The 21920-nt window shown below is 44.3% G+C and overlaps 1 protein-coding gene across 1 annotated transcript in view; it reads left to right on the top strand.

Annotated features, from left to right (window-relative positions):
- Positions 1-21241, top strand: part of thrb (thyroid hormone receptor beta) — a gene marked incomplete at its 3' end in the record, with an annotated part of 83838 nt that extends 62597 nt beyond the window's left edge. The window contains exons 8-11 of the mRNA XM_079531270.1: positions 4278-4418; positions 11002-11260; positions 11554-11648; positions 21095-21241. Coding sequence (XP_079387396.1) covers positions 4278-4418; positions 11002-11260; positions 11554-11648; positions 21095-21241 — 642 coding nt within the window. The remainder of the gene's footprint in view (positions 1-4277; positions 4419-11001; positions 11261-11553; positions 11649-21094) is intronic.
- Between the last annotated feature and the right edge of the window lie 679 nt (positions 21242-21920).

Here is a 21920-nt window from a genome sequence, read left to right as displayed (position 1 = left end):
TAACCTTGAACCTTGAACCTTGAACCTAAACCTACCCTAACCCTGACCCTAAACCTACCCTAACCCTGACCCTAAACCTACCCTAACCCTGACCCTAAACCCCCTAAACCTACCCTAACCCTGACCCTAAACCTACCCTAAACCTACCCTAAACCTGACCCTGAACCTGACCCTAAACCTACCCTAAACCTACCCTAACCCTGACCCTAAACCTACCCTAACCCTGACCCTAAACCCCCTAAACCTACCCTAACCCTGACCCTAAACCTACCCTAACCCTGACCCTAAACCCCCTAAACCTACCCTAACCCTGACCCTAAACCTACCCTAACCCTGACCCTAAACCCCCTAAACCTACCCTAACCCTGACCCTAAACCTACCCTAAACCTGACCCTAAACCCCCTAAACCTACCCTAACCCTGACCCTAAACCTACCCTAACCCTGACCCTAAACCCCCTAAACCTACCCTAAACCTACCCTAACCCTGACCCTAAACCCCCTAAACCTACCCTAACCCTGACCCTAAACCTACCCTAACCCTGACCCTAAACCCCCTAAACCTACCCTAACCCTGACCCTAAACCTACCCTAACCCTGACCCTAAACCTACCCTAACCCTGACCCTAAACCCCCTAAACCTACCCTAACCCTGAACCTAAACCTACCCTAAACCTACCCTAAACCTGACCCTGAACCTGACCCTAAACCTACCCTAAACCGACCCTAAACCTGACCCTAAACCTGACCCTAAACCTGACCCTAAACCTACCCTAAACCTGACCCTAAACCTGACCCTAAACCTACCCTAAACCTGACCCTAATCCCTCTAAACCTGACCCTAAAAGAAATTGTATTAATTGTATAACATTTTAAGACCCATGGTATTAGTGCCTTGGAAGTTTGTGGATTAGAATCTAATCAAACCTGGACAGAGGGGGAAAGAAGATATGCAGAGAAGCAGTGGATTTTAAACACCACATTTCCACAAGGCTTAAACAATACCAATCCATTACAGGAAACAGGGTAGTAACAAACCATTACATGCTAAACTAGACAATAGCAGAAACACAAAGCCATTTAGATTCAAAATCAGACCATGATCTGATGGTCTGAGGTTGACACAAATGGGCTTGATGGGTGGACTTAATCCCCTCAAAGGTAATCACACTTTAATCATTGACCTCCAGAAACCTACCTCAGAGGTAACTAGATTAAACCAGACTAAATCTAAATATAAGATTGAGAAACATTTACAAAGCTTCTAGTAAGACTAAACCTTCATTGCCCAGACTCTTCTTCAACTAAGATGGCAAAAGCAAACATTCTTTGTTCGGTACTCATACAATAGTATGGTACAAAACACTGAAGTCCTTAAACCAGAAACCTAACCCCAACCCAACGCTATGCTAGTCTGATCTATGATAGATCTGTCTACCAGTCTATCAGACATGGATCTATAGATCTGTCTCTTCATTTAGACCAGTCTATCAGACATGGATCTATAGATCTGTCTCTCCAGATAAAAGTGTTTATGTGATTCCAGAATCATCCAAATAGCTACAGATTGTTATTATATTTACAACTGGCTACAGATTGTTATTATATTTACAACTGGCTACAGATTGTTATTATATTTACAACTGGCTGCAGGTTGTTATTATATTTACAACTGGCTACAGGTTGTTATTATATTTACAACTGGCTGCAGATTGTTATTATATTTACAACTGGCTACAGATTGTTATTATATTTACAACTGGCTACAGATTGTTATTATATTTACAACAGGCTGCAGATTGTTATTATATTTACAACTGGCTGCAGATTGTTATTATATTTACAACTGGCTACAGATTGTTATTATATTTACAACTGGCTGCAGGTTGTTATTATATTTACAACTGGCTGCAGATTGTTATTATATTTACAACTGGCTACAGATTGTTATTATATTTACAACTGGCTACAGATTGTTATTATATTTACAACTGGCTACAGATTGTTATTATATTTACAACTGGCTGCAGATTGTTATTATATTTACAACTGGCTACAGATTGTTATTATATTTACAACTGGCTACAGATTGTTATTATATTTACAACTGGCTACAGATTGTTATTATATTTACAACTGGCTACAGATTGTTATTATATTTACAACTGGCTACAGATTGTTATTATATTTACAACTGGCTACAGATTGTTATTATATTTACAACTGGCTGCAGATTGTTATTATATTTACAACAGGCTGCAGATTGTTATTATATTTACAACTGGCTACAGGTTGTTATTATATTTACAACTGGCTGCAGATTGTTATTATATTTACAACTGGCTGCAGATTGTTATTATATTTACAACTGGCTACAGATTGTTATTATATTTACAACAGGCTGCAGATTGTTATTATATTTACAACAGGCTACAGATTGTTATTATATTTACAACTGGCTGCAGATTGTTATTATATTTACAACTGGCTACAGGTTGTTATTATATTTACAACTGGCTGCAGGTTGTTATTATATTTACAACTGGCTACAGGTTATATTATTAATATTATATTTCGCGACTTGCCGCATATTATTTCACAGCATGAAAATCACATAAAACAGCACATATTTTGCAACTTTTCACATATTTCTCACCTTTCTCATTCTTCCGGATTTTTCACTCCTTAAAAGTCACATAAAAACCTGCATATTTCATCCGAAATATTCGACTAATCAAGGATTTTAGCTCGCGTTTTTCTGAAGGGTGTACCTGTTAACTGTGTGCGTGCGTGCGTGGTGTATGCGTGCGTCTGTGTTTCTACCTAATAACTGTGTGTGTTTGTCTCCTGCACAGCGACCTATCTTGTCTCTCTTCTATATTAACTCTTTCCTAGCTGTCTCTCTTCTATATTAACTCTTTCCTAGCTGTCTCTTCTCTCCACTGAATCTTCACCACTGCTGTTTTACACCAACAGGTCGAGGATGCAATGCTTCTAAATGAAATAACATGTAATTTATTCTATACTTCTGACCAGAGTGCAGTGGGGGTGAAGGAATCCACGGTAAGAATATAATAATATTATATAATATGATGTATATACAGTATGTATGTAGAGATGTGATGTACAGTGCTGGGGTTACGGTTAGCGCTATGTTTAGACCAGAAGGAATCCACGCTAACAGTCCGTTTTAACAGCGGGCGAGCATCGGCCGACACATCGCCTAAGCGCCTGTTATCGCCCGAAAAGACAAATTATTTGTATCACCAGATGGCGCTGTCGGCGGCGAATGAGTTAACCCATTTTGACCTGAGATCAGATTCTAAAAATGTCTTCTACATCCTGACAGTATTCTGAAAAAGCTATGTTTCTAATCGTTCAGTCGTTCTTCGATTTTTCAAAAATAGCAGACAATGAGCTTGTAGATCTGCTATTTTTCAATAGCTAAAGTATAACATAATGTTAACACCAAAAGGGGTTCCCGCCCAGAATGGGTTAATATACATCTATATATAGGGTATATAGGGGTATCTCGGGTCCTTCGGCGGACGCCACGGGTGAATTTTAACCCGCAGCACCGGTGTGGTTTTTGGCAGTACATTGGTGAGCTTGTAGATCTGCTACTATACATTGGCAGCTTGTAGATCTGCTATTTTCAGCATGCAACCAAGTATAAAATGACTTATACTGGATCTCCTGTCCACTAGTCCCTTCCTAACATTTTAGTCTAGTTTTTAGTTGTTGACGAAATTGTCAGTATATTTAGTCTTAGTTTTAGTCATCATAGCTTAGTTTTCATTTAGTTTCCATGTAGTTTTCGTCAGTGGAAAAAGGTAGTCGACGGACATTTTTCGTCTTAGTTTTAGTCGACAAAATCAACCCAGCGCAGCACCTGACAGGAGCGTCACCCTGACAGGAGCCTAACCCTAACCCTAACCCTGACAGGAGCGTCGGGTGGATTTTCACCCGGACCTTTTGGTGTGTGGGGTAACCTTTTAGGTTAGGCCCATTTAGGCCTGACTTTCGCGCTGAAAGAATATATATTCAAAGATTCGTGCCCCATTTTTACGATGGGGCACCAAGTGGCGCGCTACGAGCTTGTAGGTCTGCTATTTTTCAATAGCTAAAGTATAACATAATGCTTAGTTAAAACACCAAAAGGGGTTCCCGCCCAGAATGGGTTAACCCATAACCGCCTGCACCTCCTATTCCTTCATGTTGTGACGTGGAGACTCTAACCCCCCCCCCCACCTCTCCCCACCTCTCCCCCCCCCCCAGCAGGAAGACCAGCCTCCCGTCCTCAACACCCCCGAGGGGAGCAAGGTGGACATCGAAGCCTTCAGTCAGTTCACTAAGATTATCACCCCCGCCATCACACGCGTGGTGGACTTCGCCAAGAAACTGCCCATGTTCTGTGAGGTAAGAAACACCTCATGTCCCTTAACCTAACCCTAATCCTAATCCTAACCTAACCCTAATCCTAACCTTAACACCCCGAACGCCCGGCGTTATTTAATCCATTAAATCAGAGCGCCCAGCGATTTATAGCAGCGGAGCACGTTTAGCGACGGACCGGATGTTATCCCGGATGTAGGTGAAGTAGCTAAATGTAGCCAAAACACTCCCGAGGCGATCGACAACAACGAGAGGCATAGTCAAATCACAGCTCTTGAGATTCCACAGAATCTGCACACAACAAAGTGATTTTAAAATAGCATGTCAAACTCTATTTGACGCCTTACGAAAACGGGGTTACACAAGAACCTTCCTTAGAAAAACACATGACACATTATAGAGGTGAAAGAAAGGGACCAGAGTCCCAAACTAGCCTTAGTTACTACCTATTCGACCCTAAGCAGATTAACAAACGTGAAAATAAAGAGGAACTTTGCAAATAGGACGGATGACCTACTAAACGGATACAAAATTATACCAGCATATAGGAAGAACAAAAACTTGAAAGATTACCTTGTACATAACAAACTAAAGGAGACAGACAGACCGATACGCAAGAAACCGGATTACTTCAGACCTAAACAACAGGTGAAAAATAGAACCACAATGAGAATGGTGTGAATAAAACAAATCATACAGGCTAATACTAGTAACTGTGTCTATCTAATTACATGCAACAAGTGCAACCTACAATATGTGGGTGACACTAGGAACACAATAGCAGATAGACTAAACCAACATAGATATAATATAAAGAATGCAAAAGAAACAACTTTATTAATTGTACAGCATTTTATGACCCATGAAATTAGTGCCTTGGAAGTTTGTGGATTAGAATCTAATCAAACCTGGACAGAGGGGGAAAGGAGATATGTAGAGAAGCAGTGGATTTTAAAATTAAACCCCACTTTTCCACAAGGCTTAAACAATACCAATCCATTACAGGAAACAGGGTAGTAAACAAACCATTAAATGCTAAACTTCTAAATTGCTCTTAATTAGAGCAGAGCCAGGACAATAGCAGAAACACAAAGCCATTCAGATTCAAAATCAGACCATGATCTGATGGTCTGAGGTTGACACTATGGGCTTGATGGGTGGACTTAATCCCCTCAAAGGTAATCACAATTTAATCATTGACTTCCAGAAACCTACCTCAGAAGTAACTAGATTAAGCCAGACTAAATCTAAATATAAGATTGAGAAACTTTTAGTACTTCTAGTAAGACTAAACCTTAATTGCCCAGACTCTTCTTCAACAAAGATGGCGAAAGCAAACATTCTTTGTTCGGTACTCATACAATAGTATGGTACAAAACACTGAAGTCCTTAAACCAGAAACCTAACCCCACCCACCTAAAACCTAACACTGTCCTTAATCCTAACCCCACCCACCTAAAACCTAACGCAGTCCCTAATCCTAAACCCACCCACCTAAAACCTAACGCTGTCCCTAATCCTAAACCCACCCACCTAAAACCTAACGCTGTCCCTAATCCTTAACCCACCCACCTAAAACCTAACGCAGTCCCTAATCCTAACCCAAATTAGGAACCTCTGATCATGAGTAAAATATAAATGCTTCCGTCGTACAGTCTGGAGCAACGGAAGCTCTGATCATGAGTAAAATATAAATTCTTCCGTCGTACAGTCTGGAGCAACGGAAGCTCTTATCATGAGTAAAATATAAATGCTTCCGTCGTACAGTCTGGAGCAACGGAAGCTCCGATCATGAGTAAAATATAAATGCTTCCGTCGTACAGTCTGGAGCAACAGAAGCTCCGATCATGAGTAAAATATAAATGCTTCCGTCGTACAGTCTGGAGCAACGGAAGCTCCGATCATGAGTAAAATATAAATGCTTCCGTCATACAGTCTGGAGCAACGGAAGCTCCGATCATGAGTCAAATATAAATGCTTCCGTCGTACAGTCTGGAGCAACGGAACCTCCGATCATGAGTCAAATATAAATGCTTCCGTCGTATAGTCTGGAGCAACGGAAGTTCCGATCATTAATCAAATATAAATGCTTCCGTCATACTGTCTGGAGCAATGGAAGCTCTGATCATGAGTAAAATATAAATGCTTCCGTTGTACAGTCTGGAGCAACGGAATCTCTGATCATGAGTAAAATATAAATGCTTCCGTCGTACAGTCTGGAGCAACGGAAGCTCTGATCATGAGTAAAATATGCTCCGATCATGAGTAAAATATAAATGCTTCCGTCGTACAGTCTGGAGCAACAGAAGCTCCGATCATGAGTAAAATATAAATGCTTCCGTCGTACAGTCTGGAGCAACGGAAGCTCCGATCATGAGTAAAATATAAATGCTTCCGTCGTACAGTCTGGAGCAACGGAAGCTCCGATCATGAGTAAAATATAAATGCTTCCGTCGTACAGTCTGGAGCAACGGAAGCTCCGATCATGAGTAAAATATAAATGCTTCCGTCGTACAGTCTGGAGCAACGGAAGCTCTGATCATGAGTAAAATATGCTCCGATCATGAGTAAAATATAAATGCTTCCGTCGTACAGTCTGGAGCAACAGAAGCTCCGATCATGAGTAAAATATAAATGCTTCCGTCGTACAGTCTGGAGCAACGGAAGCTCCGATCATGAGTAAAATATAAATGCTTCCGTCGTACAGTCTGGAGCAACGGAAGCTCCGATCATGAGTAAAATATAAATGCTTCCGTCGTACAGTCTGGAGCAACGGAAGCTCCGATCATGAGTCAAATATAAATGCTTCCGTCGTACAGTCTGGAGCAACGGAACCTCCGATCATGAGTCAAATATAAATGCTTCCGTCGTATAGTCTGGAGCAACGGAAGTTCCGATCATGAGTCAAATATAAAGCAACGGAATCTCTGATCATGAGTAAAATATAAATGCTTCCGTCGTACAGTCTGGAGCAACGGAAGCTCTGATCATGAGTAAAATATAAATGCTTCCGTCGTACAGTCTGGAGCAACGGAAGCTCCGATCATGAGTAAAATATAAATGCTTCCGTCGTACAGTCTGGAGCAACGGAAGCTCTGATCATGAGTAAAATATAAATGCTTCCGTCGTACAGTCTGGAGCAACGGAAGCTCCGATCATGAGTAAAATATAAATGCTTCCGTCATACAGTCTGGTGCAACGGAAGCTCCAATCATGAGTCAAATATAAATGCTTCCGTCGTACAGTCTGGAGCAACGGAAGCTCCGATCATGAGTCAAATATAAATGCTTCCGTCGTACAGTCTGGAGCAACGGAACCTCCGATCATGAGTCAAATATAAATGCTTCCGTCGTACAGTCTGGAGCAACGGAAGCTCCGATCATGAGTAAAATATAAATGCTTCCGTCATACTGTCTGGAGCAACGGAAGTTCCGATCATGAGTCAAATATAAATGCTTCCGTCATACTGTCTGGAGCAACGGAAGTTCCGATCATGAGTCAAATATAAATTCTTCCGTCGTACAGTCTGGAGCAACGGAAGCTCTGATCATGAGTAAAATATAAATGCTTCCGTTGTACAGTCTGGAGCAACGGAATCTCTGATCATGAGTAAAATATAAATGCTTCCGTCGTACAGTCTGGAGCAACGGAAGCTCTGATCATGAGTAAAATATAAATGCTTCCGTCGTACAGTCTGGAGCAACGGAAGCTCCGATCATGAGTAAAATATAAATGCTTCCGTCGTACAGTCTGGAGCAACGGAAGCTCCGATCATGAGTAAAATATAAATGCTTCCGTCGTACAGTCTGGAGCAACGGAAGCTCCGATCATGAGTAAAATATAAATGCTTCCGTTGTACAGTCTGGAGCAACGGAAGCTCCGATCATGAGTAAAATATAAATGCTTCCGTCGTACAGTCTGGAGCAACGGAAGCTCCGATCATGAGTAAAATGTAAATGCTTCCGTCGTACAGTCTGGAGCAACGGAAGCTCCGATTATGAGTAAAATATAAATGCTTCCGTCGTACAGTCTGGAGCAACGGAAGCTCCGATCATGAGTAAAATATAAATGCTTCCGTCGTACAGTCTGGAGCAACGGAAGCTCCGATCATGAGTAAAATATAAATGCTTCCGTCGTACAGTCTGGAGCAACGGAAGCTCCGATTATGAGTAAAATATAAATGCTTCCGTCGTACAGTCTGGAGCAACGGAAGCTCCGATCATGAGTAAAATATAAATGCTTCCGTCGTACAGTCTGGAGCAACGGAAGCTCCGATCATGAGTAAAATATAAATGCTTCCGTCGTACAGTCTGGAGCAACGGAAGCTCTGATTATGAGTAAAATATAAATGCTTCTGTCGTACAGTCTGGAGCAACGGAAGCTCTGATTATGAGTAAAATATAAATGCTTCCGTCATACAGTCTGGAGCAACGGAAGCTCCGATCATGAGTAAAATATAAATGCTTCTGTCGTACAGTCTGGAGCAACGGAAGCTCTGATCATGAGTAAAATATAAATGCTTCCGTCGTACAGTCTGGAGCAACGGAAGCTCTGATTATGAGTAAAATATAAATGCTTCCGTCGTACAGTCTGGAGCAACGGAAGCTCTGATTATGAGTAAAATATAAATGCTTCCGTCGTACAGTCTGGAGCAACGGAAGCTCTGATTATGAGTAAAATATAAATGCTTCCGTCGTACAGTCTGGAGCAACGGAAGCTCTGATCATGAGTAAAATATAAATGCTTCCGTCGTACAGTCTGGAGCAACGGAGGTGTATTTCCAGACTCTATATAACATTCGGAGATTGTGAAATAGTTGTCTGGCTACGCAAGACTACTGTGCTACTAACGATGCTAATGCTAACTGTTTCCTGTTTCCTGTACAGCTGCCCTGTGAGGACCTTAACGAGTGTTTAATGTGTTGCAGCTGCCCTGTGAGGACCTTAATGAGTGTTAATGTGTTCCAGCTGCCCTGTGAGGACCTTAATGAGTGTTAATGTGTTCCAGCTGCCCTGTGAGGACCTTAATGAGTGTTAATGTGTTGCAGCTGCCCTGTGAGGACCTTAATGAGTGTTAATGTGTTCCAGCTGCCCTGTGAGGACCTTAATGAGTGTTAATGTGTTCCAGCTGCCCTGTGAGGACCTTAATGAGTGTTAATGTGTTCCAGCTGCCCTGTGAGGACCTTAATGAGTGTTAATGTGTTCCAGCTGCCCTGTGAGGACCTTAATGAGTGTTAATGTGTTGCAGCTGCCCTGTGAGGACCTTAATGAGTGTTAATGTGTTCCAGCTGCCCTGTGAGGACCTTAATGAGTGTTAATGTGTTCCAGCTGCCCTGTGAGGACCTTAATGAGTGTTAATGTGTTGCAGCTGCCCTGTGAGGACCTTAATGAGTGTTAATGTGTTCCAGCTGCCCTGTGAGGACCTTAATGAGTGTTAATGTGTTGCAGCTGCCCTGTGAGGACCTTAATGAGTGTTAATGTGTTCCAGCTGCCCTGTGAGGACCTTAATGAGTGTTAATGTGTTGCAGCTGCCCTGTGAGGACCTTAATGAGTGTTAATGTGTTCCAGCTGCCCTGTGAGGACCTTAATGAGTGTTAATGTGTTCCAGCTGCCCTGTGAGGACCTTAATGAGTGTTAATGTGTTGCAGCTGCCCTGTGAGGACCTTAATGAGTGTTAATGTGTTCCAGCTGCCCTGTGAGGACCTTAATGAGTGTTAATGTGTTGCAGCTGCCCTGTGAGGACCTTAATGAGTGTTAATGTGTTCCAGCTGCCCTGTGAGGACCTTAATGAGTGTTAATGTGTTCCAGCTGCCCTGTGAGGACCTTAATGAGTGTTAATGTGTTGCAGCTGCCCTGTGAGGACCTTAATGAGTGTTAATGTGTTGCAGCTGCCCTGTGAGGACCTTAATGAGTGTTAATGTGTTGCAGCTGCCCTGTGAGGACCTTAATGAGTGTTAATGTGTTCCAGCTGCCCTGTGAGGACCTTAATGAGTGTTAATGTGTTCCAGCTGCCCTGTGAGGACCTTAATGAGTGTTAATGTGTTGCAGCTGCCCTGTGAGGACCTTAATGAGTGTTAATGTGTTCCAGCTGCCCTGTGAGGACCTTAATGAGTGTTAATGTGTTCCAGCTGCCCTGTGAGGACCTTAATGAGTGTTAATGTGTTCCAGCTGCCCTGTGAGGACCTTAATGAGTGTTAATGTGTTCCAGCTGCCCTGTGAGGACCTTAATGAGTGTTAATGTGTTCCAGCTGCCCTGTGAGGACCTTAATGAGTGTTAATGTGTTGCAGCTGCCCTGTGAGGACCTTAATGAGTGTTAATGTGTTGCAGCTGCCCTGTGAGGACCTTAATGAGTGTTAATGTGTTCCAGCTGCCCTGTGAGGACCTTAATGAGTGTTAATGTGTTCCAGCTGCCCTGTGAGGACCTTAATGAGTGTTAATGTGTTCCAGCTGCCCTGTGAGGACCTTAATGAGTGTTAATGTGTTCCAGCTGCCCTGTGAGGACCTTAATGAGTGTTAATGTGTTGCAGCTGCCCTGTGAGGACCTTAATGAGTGTTAATGTCTCCCAGCTGCCCTGTGAGGACCTTAATGAGTGTTAATGTCTCCCAGCTGCCCTGTGAGGACCAGATCATCCTGCTGAAGGGCTGCTGTATGGAGATCATGTCTCTACGCGCCGCGGTGCGCTACGACCCCGACAGCCAGACGCTGACGCTGAACGGGGAGATGGCGGTGACGCGCGGCCAGCTGAAGAACGGCGGCCTGGGCGTGGTCAGCGACGCCATCTTCGACCTGGGCGTGTCGCTGTCCTCGTTTAACCTCGACGACTCAGAGGTCGCCATGCTGCAGTCCGTCATCCTGCTGTCGTCTGGTGAGTCTGTCTGTCTGTCTGTCTGTCTGTCTGTCTGTCTGTCTGTCTGTCTGTCTGTCTGTCTGTCTGTCTGTCTGTCTGTCAGTCATCCTGCTGTCGTCTGGTGAGACTGTCTGTCTGTCTGTCTGTCTGTCTGTCTGTCATCCTGCTGTCGTCTGGTGAGACTGCGTGTGTGGCCTCATCAACTATCATAGTCTCTCTCTCTCTCTCTCTCTCTCTCTCTCTCTCTCTCTCTCTCTCTCTCTCTCTCTCTCTCTCTCTCTCTCTCTCTCTCTCTCTCTCTCTCTCTCTAGATCGCCCGGGTCTCAGCAGCGTGGAGCGTATCGAGCGTTGTCAGGAGGAGTTCCTGCTGGCGTTCGAGCACTACGTCAACTACCGTAAACACAAGGTGAGAGAGAGGTAGAGAGACTACCGTAAACACAAGGTGAGAGAGAGGTAGAGAGACTACCGTAAACACAAGGTGAGAGAGAGAGAGGTAGAGAGACTACCGTAAACACAAGGTGAGAGAGAGAGAGATAGAGAGACTACCGTAAACACAAGGTGAGAGAGAGATAGAGAGACTACCGTAAACACAAGGTGAGAGAGAGATAGAGAGACTACCGTAAACACAAGGTGAGAGAGAGAGAGCTAGAGAGACTACCGTAAACACAAGGTGAGAGAGGTAGAGAGACTACCGTAAACACAAGGTGAGAGAGAGAGAGAGAGACTACCGTAAACACAAGGTGAGAGAGAGAGAGCTAGAGAGACTACCGTAAACACAAGGTGAGAGAGAGAGAGGTAGAGAGACTACCGTAAACACAAGGTGAGAGAGAGATAGAGAGACTACCGTAAACACAAGGTGAGAGAGAGATAGAGAGACTACCGTAAACACAAGGTGAGAGAGGTAGAGAGACTACCGTAAACACAAGGTGAGAGAGAGATAGAGAGACTACCGTAAACACAAGGTGAGAGAGAGATAGAGAGACTACCGTAAACACAAGGTGAGAGAGAGAGAGCTAGAGAGACTACCGTAAACACAAGGTGAGAGAGGTAGAGAGACTACCGTAAACACAAGGTGAGAGAGAGATAGAGAGACTACCGTAAACACAAGGTGAGAGAGAGAGAGACTACCGTAAACACAAGGTGAGAGAGAGAGAGATAGAGAGACTACCGTAAACACAAGGTGAGAGAGAGATAGAGAGACTACCGTAAACACAAGGTGAGAGAGAGATAGAGAGACTACCGTAAACACAAGGTGAGAGAGAGGTAGAGAGACTACCGTAAACACAAGGTGAGAGAGAGAGAGGTAGAGAGACTACCGTAAACACAAGGTGAGAGAGAGATAGAGAGACTACCGTAAACACAAGGTGAGAGAGAGATAGAGAGACTACCGTAAACACAAGGTGAGAGAGAGAGGTAGAGAGACTACCGTAAACACAAGGTGAGAGAGAGGTAGAGAGACTACCGTAAACACAAGGTGAGAGAGAGATAGAGAGACTACCGTAAACACAAGGTGAGAGAGAGATAGAGAGACTACCGTAAACACAAGGTGAGAGAGAGAGAGAGACTACCGTAAACACAAGGTGAGAGAGAGAGAGAGAGACTACCGTAAACACAAGGTGAGAGAGAGGTAGAGAGACTACCGTAAACACAAGGTGAGAGAGAGGTAGAGAGACTACCGTAAAGGTGAGAGAGAGAGACTACCGTAAACACAAGGTGAGAGAGAGAGAGATAGAGAGACTACCGTAAACACAAGGTGAGAGAGAGAGGTAGAGAGACTACCGTAAACACAAGGTGAGAGAGAGGTAGAGAGACTACCGTAAACACAAGGTGAGAGAGAGGTAGAGAGACTACCGTAAACACAAGGTGAGAGAGAGAGAGGTAGAGAGACTACCGTAAACACAAGGTGAGAGAGAGGTAGAGAGACTACCGTAAACACAAGGTGAGAGAGAGGTAGAGAGACTACCGTAAACACAAGGTGAGAGAGAGGTAGAGAGACTACCGTAAACACAAGGTGAGAGAGAGAGAGAGAGACTACCGTAAACACAAGGTGAGAGAGAGAGAGATAGAGAGACTACCGTAAACACAAGGTGAGAGAGAGAGAGAGACTACCGTAAACACAAGGTGAGAGAGAGAGAGGTAGAGAGACTACCGTAAACACAAGGTGAGAGAGAGATAGAGAGACTACCGTAAACACAAGGTGAGAGAGAGAGAGATAGAGAGACTACCGTAAACACAAGGTGAGAGAGAGGTAGAGAGACTACCGTAAACACAAGGTGAGAGAGAGAGAGAGAGACTACCGTAAACACAAGGTGAGAGAGTGATAGAGAGACTACCGTAAACACAAGGTGAGAGAGAGAGAGAGACTACCGTAAACACAAGGTGAGAGAGAGAGAGAGAGACTACCGTAAACACAAGGTGAGAGAGAGGTAGAGAGACTACCGTAAACACAAGGTGAGAGAGAGGTAGAGAGACTACCGTAAAGGTGAGAGAGAGAGACTACCGTAAACACAAGGTGAGAGAGAGAGAGATAGAGAGACTACCGTAAACACAAGGTGAGAGAGAGAGGTAGAGAGACTACCGTAAACACAAGGTGAGAGAGAGGTAGAGAGACTACCGTAAACACAAGGTGAGAGAGAGGTAGAGAGACTACCGTAAACACAAGGTGAGAGAGAGAGAGGTAGAGAGACTACCGTAAACACAAGGTGAGAGAGAGGTAGAGAGACTACCGTAAACACAAGGTGAGAGAGAGGTAGAGAGACTACCGTAAACACAAGGTGAGAGAGAGGTAGAGAGACTACCGTAAACACAAGGTGAGAGAGAGAGAGAGAGACTACCGTAAACACAAGGTGAGAGAGAGAGAGATAGAGAGACTACCGTAAACACAAGGTGAGAGAGAGAGAGAGAGACTACCGTAAACACAAGGTGAGAGAGAGAGAGGTAGAGAGACTACCGTAAACACAAGGTGAGAGAGAGATAGAGAGACTACCGTAAACACAAGGTGAGAGAGAGAGAGATAGAGAGACTACCGTAAACACAAGGTGAGAGAGAGGTAGAGAGACTACCGTAAACACAAGGTGAGAGAGAGAGAGAGAGACTACCGTAAACACAAGGTGAGAGAGTGATAGAGAGACTACCGTAAACACAAGGTGAGAGAGAGGTAGAGAGACTACCGTAAACACAAGGTGAGAGAGAGAGAGCTAGAGAGACTACCGTAAACACAAGGTGAGAGAGAGCTAGAGAGACTACCGTAAACACAAGGTGAGAGAGCTAGAGAGACTACCGTAAACACAAGGTGAGAGAGAGGTAGAGAGACTACCGTAAACACAAGGTGAGAGAGAGATAGAGAGACTACCGTAAACACAAGGTGAGAGAGAGATAGAGAGACTACCGTAAACACAAGGTGAGAGAGAGAGAGCTAGAGAGACTACCGTAAACACAAGGTGAGAGAGAGAGAGGTAGAGAGACTACCGTAAACACAAGGTGAGAGAGAGGTAGAGAGACTACCGTAAACACAAGGTGAGAGAGAGATAGAGAGACTACCGTAAACACAAGGTGAGAGAGAGAGAGCTAGAGAGACTACCGTAAACACAAGGTGAGAGAGAGGTAGAGAGACTACCATAAACACAAGGTGAGAGAGAGATAGAGAGACTACCGTAAACACAAGGTGAGAGAGAGGTAGAGAGACTACCGTAAACACAAGGTGAGAGAGGTAGAGAGACTACCGTAAACACAAGGTGAGAGAGAGGTAGAGAGACTACCGTAAACACAAGGTGAGAGAGAGAGAGGTAGAGAGACTACCGTAAACACAAGGTGAGAGAGAGGTAGAGAGACTACCGTAAACACAAGGTGAGAGAGAGATAGAGAGACTACCGTAAACACAAGGTGAGAGAGAGAGAGCTAGAGAGACTACCGTAAACACAAGGTGAGAGAGAGGTAGAGAGACTACCGTAAACACAAGGTGAGAGAGAGATAGAGAGACTACCGTAAACACAAGGTGAGAGAGAGGTAGAGAGACTACCGTAAACACAAGGTGAGAGAGAGGTAGAGAGACTACCGTAAACACAAGGTGAGAGAGAGAGAGCTAGAGAGACTACCGTAAACACAAGGTGAGAGAGAGAGAGAGAGACTACCGTAAACACAAGGTGAGAGAGAGAGAGAGAGACTACCGTAAACACAAGGTGAGAGAGAGGTAGAGAGACTACCGTAAACACAAGGTGAGAGAGGTAGAGAGACTACCGTAAACACAAAGTGAGAGAGAGAGAGAGACTACCGTAAACACAAGGTGAGAGAGAGAGAGGTAGAGAGACTACCGTAAACACAAGGTGAGAGAGAGAGGTAGAGAGACTACCGTAAACACAAAGTGAGAGAGAGAGAGAGACTACCGTAAACACAAGGTGAGAGAGAGAGAGGTAGAGAGACTACCGTAAACACAAGGTGAGAGAGAGGTAGAGAGACTACCGTAAAGGTGAGAGAGAGAGACTACCGTAAACACAAGGTGAGAGAGAGAGAGATAGAGAGACTACCGTAAACACAAGGTGAGAGAGAGAGGTAGAGAGACTACCGTAAACACAAGGTGAGAGAGAGGTAGAGAGACTACCGTAAACACAAGGTGAGAGAGAGGTAGAGAGACTACCGTAAACACAAGGTGAGAGAGAGAGAGGTAGAGAGACTACCGTAAACACAAGGTGAGAGAGAGGTAGAGAGACTACCGTAAACACAAGGTGAGAGAGAGGTAGAGAGACTACCGTAAACACAAGGTGAGAGAGAGGTAGAGAGACTACCGTAAACACAAGGTGAGAGAGAGAGAGAGAGACTACCGTAAACACAAGGTGAGAGAGAGAGAGATAGAGAGACTACCGTAAACACAAGGTGAGAGAGAGAGAGAGAGACTACCGTAAACACAAGGTGAGAGAGAGAGAGGTAGAGAGACTACCGTAAACACAAGGTGAGAGAGAGATAGAGAGACTACCGTAAACACAAGGTGAGAGAGAGAGAGATAGAGAGACTACCGTAAACACAAGGTGAGAGAGAGGTAGAGAGACTACCGTAAACACAAGGTGAGAGAGAGAGAGAGAGACTACCGTAAACACAAGGTGAGAGAGTGATAGAGAGACTACCGTAAACACAAGGTGAGAGAGAGGTAGAGAGACTACCGTAAACACAAGGTGAGAGAGAGAGAGCTAGAGAGACTACCGTAAACACAAGGTGAGAGAGAGCTAGAGAGACTACCGTAAACACAAGGTGAGAGAGCTAGAGAGACTACCGTAAACACAAGGTGAGAGAGAGGTAGAGAGACTACCGTAAACACAAGGTGAGAGAGAGATAGAGAGACTACCGTAAACACAAGGTGAGAGAGAGATAGAGAGACTACCGTAAACACAAGGTGAGAGAGAGAGAGCTAGAGAGACTACCGTAAACACAAGGTGAGAGAGAGAGAGGTAGAGAGACTACCGTAAACACAAGGTGAGAGAGAGGTAGAGAGACTACCGTAAACACAAGGTGAGAGAGAGATAGAGAGACTACCGTAAACACAAGGTGAGAGAGAGAGAGCTAGAGAGACTACCGTAAACACAAGGTGAGAGAGAGGTAGAGAGACTACCATAAACACAAGGTGAGAGAGAGATAGAGAGACTACCGTAAACACAAGGTGAGAGAGAGGTAGAGAGACTACCGTAAACACAAGGTGAGAGAGGTAGAGAGACTACCGTAAACACAAGGTGAGAGAGAGGTAGAGAGACTACCGTAAACACAAGGTGAGAGAGAGAGAGGTAGAGAGACTACCGTAAACACAAGGTGAGAGAGAGGTAGAGAGACTACCGTAAACACAAGGTGAGAGAGAGATAGAGAGACTACCGTAAACACAAGGTGAGAGAGAGAGAGCTAGAGAGACTACCGTAAACACAAGGTGAGAGAGAGGTAGAGAGACTACCGTAAACACAAGGTGAGAGAGAGATAGAGAGACTACCGTAAACACAAGGTGAGAGAGAGGTAGAGAGACTACCGTAAACACAAGGTGAGAGAGAGGTAGAGAGACTACCGTAAACACAAGGTGAGAGAGAGAGAGCTAGAGAGACTACCGTAAACACAAGGTGAGAGAGAGAGAGAGAGACTACCGTAAACACAAGGTGAGAGAGAGAGAGAGAGACTACCGTAAACACAAGGTGAGAGAGAGGTAGAGAGACTACCGTAAACACAAGGTGAGAGAGGTAGAGAGACTACCGTAAACACAAAGTGAGAGAGAGAGAGAGACTACCGTAAACACAAGGTGAGAGAGAGAGAGGTAGAGAGACTACCGTAAACACAAGGTGAGAGAGAGAGGTAGAGAGACTACCGTAAACACAAGGTGAGAGAGAGATAGAGAGACTACCGTAAACACAAGGTGAGAGAGAGGTAGAGAGACTACCGTAAACACAAGGTGAGAGAGAGGTAGAGAGACTACCGTAAACACAAGGTGAGAGAGAGAGAGCTAGAGAGACTACCGTAAACACAAGGGTCCTCATTCACAACGGAGAAATACGCCACAGTGTAAATGAGATGCGTAATAATATCGTATTTATCTGTCCGATCAAGCTGCCGCAATCCCCCGTGTCATTCAGCGAAGGTGGTGTAATTAGTTAATTTGTGCGGTTCGCCCGGTGTACCTTTTTTTCCGCCTCTTTCCCAAGCCTTTCCCAAGCCTTTCAATAGCTAAAGCATAACATAATGCTAACACCAAAAGGGGTTCCCGCCCAAAATGGGTTAATGGAACATCCACGCCCATTCCACGCCATATAAGGCAACAGGAAATATCTGAATAACTGAAATACGTCATCATTACAGCCTGCAGAATGCACTGGTCCAGTGAACGTGGTGCTCTGCGATGCATGAGCTTCTAGAACAGTTAATTTTGACAGCAATGTCAACGGACTGAACGTTATAAAGTATAGGCTATACTCTCATGACCAACTCGTTCATTTATTGATTTAAGTTCAAGCTCAAGCTCTTCACATGCAGACCATCTTACCATATAAGTTAATGGCAAGGTGCTAACAAGGTGCAACTTCCCATTGGCAGCTCATTCATCCAATCAGAACAGTCCTCTCTGATTGTATTAAACAACGTCTAACTCACCAACATTGCAGCTGCATGGAAAGCTTTATCCTCTTTCTATCCTCAAAGTGTTTGTTTCATAATAATCCACCGTAGACATGTTGTTATGAGCTACTTTGTGTCCTTGAAGGTGATTATTTTTCTAAGTGCTGGAGTTTGGAAGTGCTCGTTAGATATCACTCAACAGCCCAGCTGTACCACCTGTTTATAATTAGCACATAATGCAGGAGGCAGCAGGACGTTGCTTTACTGATAACGAGTGCTTCCAAACTGGTTGAAATGTAAATTGCTCCGTGAACACATTCAGAACTACACATTCAGTACACATTCATTCAGTACACATTCAGAACTTATCCATTCTCATTCAGACAGACGACGGTGATACGATAGTAATCTAAAAGATGGACTTCCCCTCATTTATCAATGCGCAGCTCTGATTAAAAAATATATATCTGGTATCTTTTTTTTTACCTCTGTAAAGGTGAGTGTGCAATTATTGTTCAATAGAAAGGGCTTTTATAATATAAGTCTAGCTTTGGTCCTGAGGTTGAACGTAAAGAAATAAATTACCAAGAGTTGCATTTTAGAAGTGAGAGTAGCCTTAGATACTTTTATAACGGGGCGACTGTGGCGACTGTGGCTCAAGAGGTAGAGCAGGTCGTCCAATGATCCATGGGTCGGCGGTTCGAATCCTGGCTCCTCCTGTCTACTTCCCAAGGAAGTAGCCCAAGGACACTTCATGTCGAAGTGTCCTTGGGCAAGACACTGAACCCCAAATTGCTCCTGATGTGCTGGTTGGTACCTTGCATGGCTTCCGCTGCAATCGGTGTATGAATGTGTGTGTTAACACTACTATTTTGAAATTTTGAAGTGGATTTTCTTTGCCCATGAAGTCCTGAGAAAGTTCCCCTTGCATGACTTTTTCTAAATGTTAGATTCAAACCATCTCTGTTTTTTTTTCCATCTGAAACGTTTTGGAAATATGATTTTAGACATAATTCTACTAAAATGTCTGCTCTTTTTGGTCCGTGGGACCGCTCTATAGACACCTCACCCTTTCTCCCCCGCAAGCAGTGCTGTTCACACCTCCCTCCCGGCTGGAGACGGGCATTGTTCAAGCTAATGTGTCATTTCCAACTACTTCCACATGTAGGCAAACTTACATTACGAATGTAAGTTTGTTGTTTTAGATGTTATATTTGTTATATGCGGTTTGCAGAAATAACGATGTCTGACTTTATTTCTCGAAACGGAAAAAGAAAATATGGTGAAATATGGTGTGTTGACTGACTGGCGTATTGTTTCAACCAAACGCATAGCTCAATAGATATAAATACATGTTGACTATACACGCCATCTTTATAGCATAATTATGTAAGGTGGCGATGATAAAAATGAATCAATTATCCTGGAATAATAAAGTTTATAGCATGGTCTGTTTGACCCGACCGACATTTCCTTTCCTTGGAGCGAGAATGCTCGCCGATGCGCGAATCAGCGCGATGCCAAATAAAAATGACAGTGTTTGAAATCAGTCCAACCCGATAGACGTCCCGAACTTCTAAATGTTTTGTCAGTCAGAAGAACAGTTCTGTCCGTCCTTCTTTGTCTGTAAACTTTTCTGCACGCGACCAGTGGAACTGATTTCCACGCATCACGGCTCTCTTTTTTTCTCTCTCCCTCTCTCTCTCTCCCTCTCTCGTGGAGAGGGAGAAAATATCCAAGTAACTGACAGTGAGGTATGCGGAAGTGCATTTTAGATAACGCTGTAGCACTATTTGTGGCGGTGATGCGTCACATGACTTGATCTATCCTATAGTGTATATATAAACCGTGCTGCTGCTACGGACCTTTCTGCTGGCACAATAAATCAAATATAAATTACATCGATCATAGGCGGCGGGTATGTAAGGCTAGGCCAGGCTTAGCCTTCCCAAAAATTATGCTGGGTATTTTTTAAATATATATAGGCTAATATGTGCGCAGCATTATATAGAAGGCTAGCCGCTCCCAAACTCCCAACTCCTTTGTCTGTAAACTTTTCTGATTTGCACGCACGCACGCACAGCTCTTTCCTTTTTTTGGCACAATCAATCAAATATATATTAATTACATCGATGTTTCCCCCTCTATATAAAAATGACAATATATAACTAATGTCGTATTTCGTCTGACTCTGAGCAATGTGCCTGGCTCTGGCTGTTATACAATAACGTGTGGTAGCCTATTTTATTGGCTCAATACAAAGTCGGACAGTGTTTGCTGCGCAAGGGTATTCAATATAGCGCTCACACCGTCACTATAATTATAGTTTGGTAAACTGAAATAAAACATAAAAAATAACTTGAGTTGTCCTGTCGAGTTGAAACTGCTGCCTTGAATTATAGTTGGAATGTAACATTTAGAAGACAATGGCAAGTCGTCAACGGGTGCAGAGAGAGGTGTGAAGATCATTAGGAGTGGGGGAGAGAATGGCCAATCAAATAGCACGAAAAACACGGTCATCCTGACCGTTAGCCATCATAGTAGTAGTAATTTTTTTGTTAATGGGTTTTGTTAAAATGTGCCTCAAATCTTTAAGAAAATTGTCATGATTTTAAAAAATGGGTTAAACCAGGCGACACCAGGCGAACCGCTTGGGAAAGAAATTAGCTCCTGCCGCGATCCGCATGACGTCATTACGATCCGCATGACGTCATTACGCAACCTTTGGTGAACGACACGTGAGACTGATCGGACGGTGATCTCCCCCCCCCCCCCCAGGTGTCTCACTTCTGGCCCAAGCTCCTGATGAAGGTGACGGACCTGAGGATGATCGGGGCGTGCCACGCCTCGCGTTTCCTTCACATGAAGGTGGAGTGTCCCAACGAGCTGTTCCCCCCCCTGTTCCTGGAGGTGTTCGAAGACTGACGCACACACACAGTGCACGCACACAGTACACGCACACACACACACAGTACACGCACACAGTACACACACAGTACACGCACACACACACAGTGCACGCACACAGTACACGCACACACACACACAGTACACGCACACAGTACACACACAGTACACGCACACACACACAGTACACGCACACAGTACACGCACACACACACACACACACACACACAGTACACGCACACACACACACACACAGTACACGCACACAGTACACACACACAGTACACGCACACACACACAGTACACGCACACAGTACACACACACACACACACAGTACACGCACACACACACACACAGTACACACAAACACACAGTACACGCACACACACAGTACACGCACACACACAGTACACACACACAGTACACGCACACACAGTACACGCACACAGTACACACACACACACACACACACACACACACACACACACACACACACACACACACACACACACACACACACACACACACACACACACACACATGATCAAGTATAGAATTTGAGGAATAGAAATATGTGAGCGTGTGTGTGTGTGCGTGTGTGTGTGTGCGCGTGCACCCTGGTTGCCTCAGTAAGTGCGACTGACCAATCCCAACGGCCGTTCAAACACTGTTTCCACGGCAACTACTGAGAGTCGG

Source organism: Electrona antarctica (genome assembly GCF_951216825.1).
Source record: "Electrona antarctica genome assembly, contig: scaffold_81, whole genome shotgun sequence".
In the NCBI taxonomy this organism is placed as follows: Eukaryota; Metazoa; Chordata; class Actinopteri; order Myctophiformes; family Myctophidae; genus Electrona; species Electrona antarctica.
This window is presented reverse-complemented; position numbering and strand designations above follow the sequence as displayed.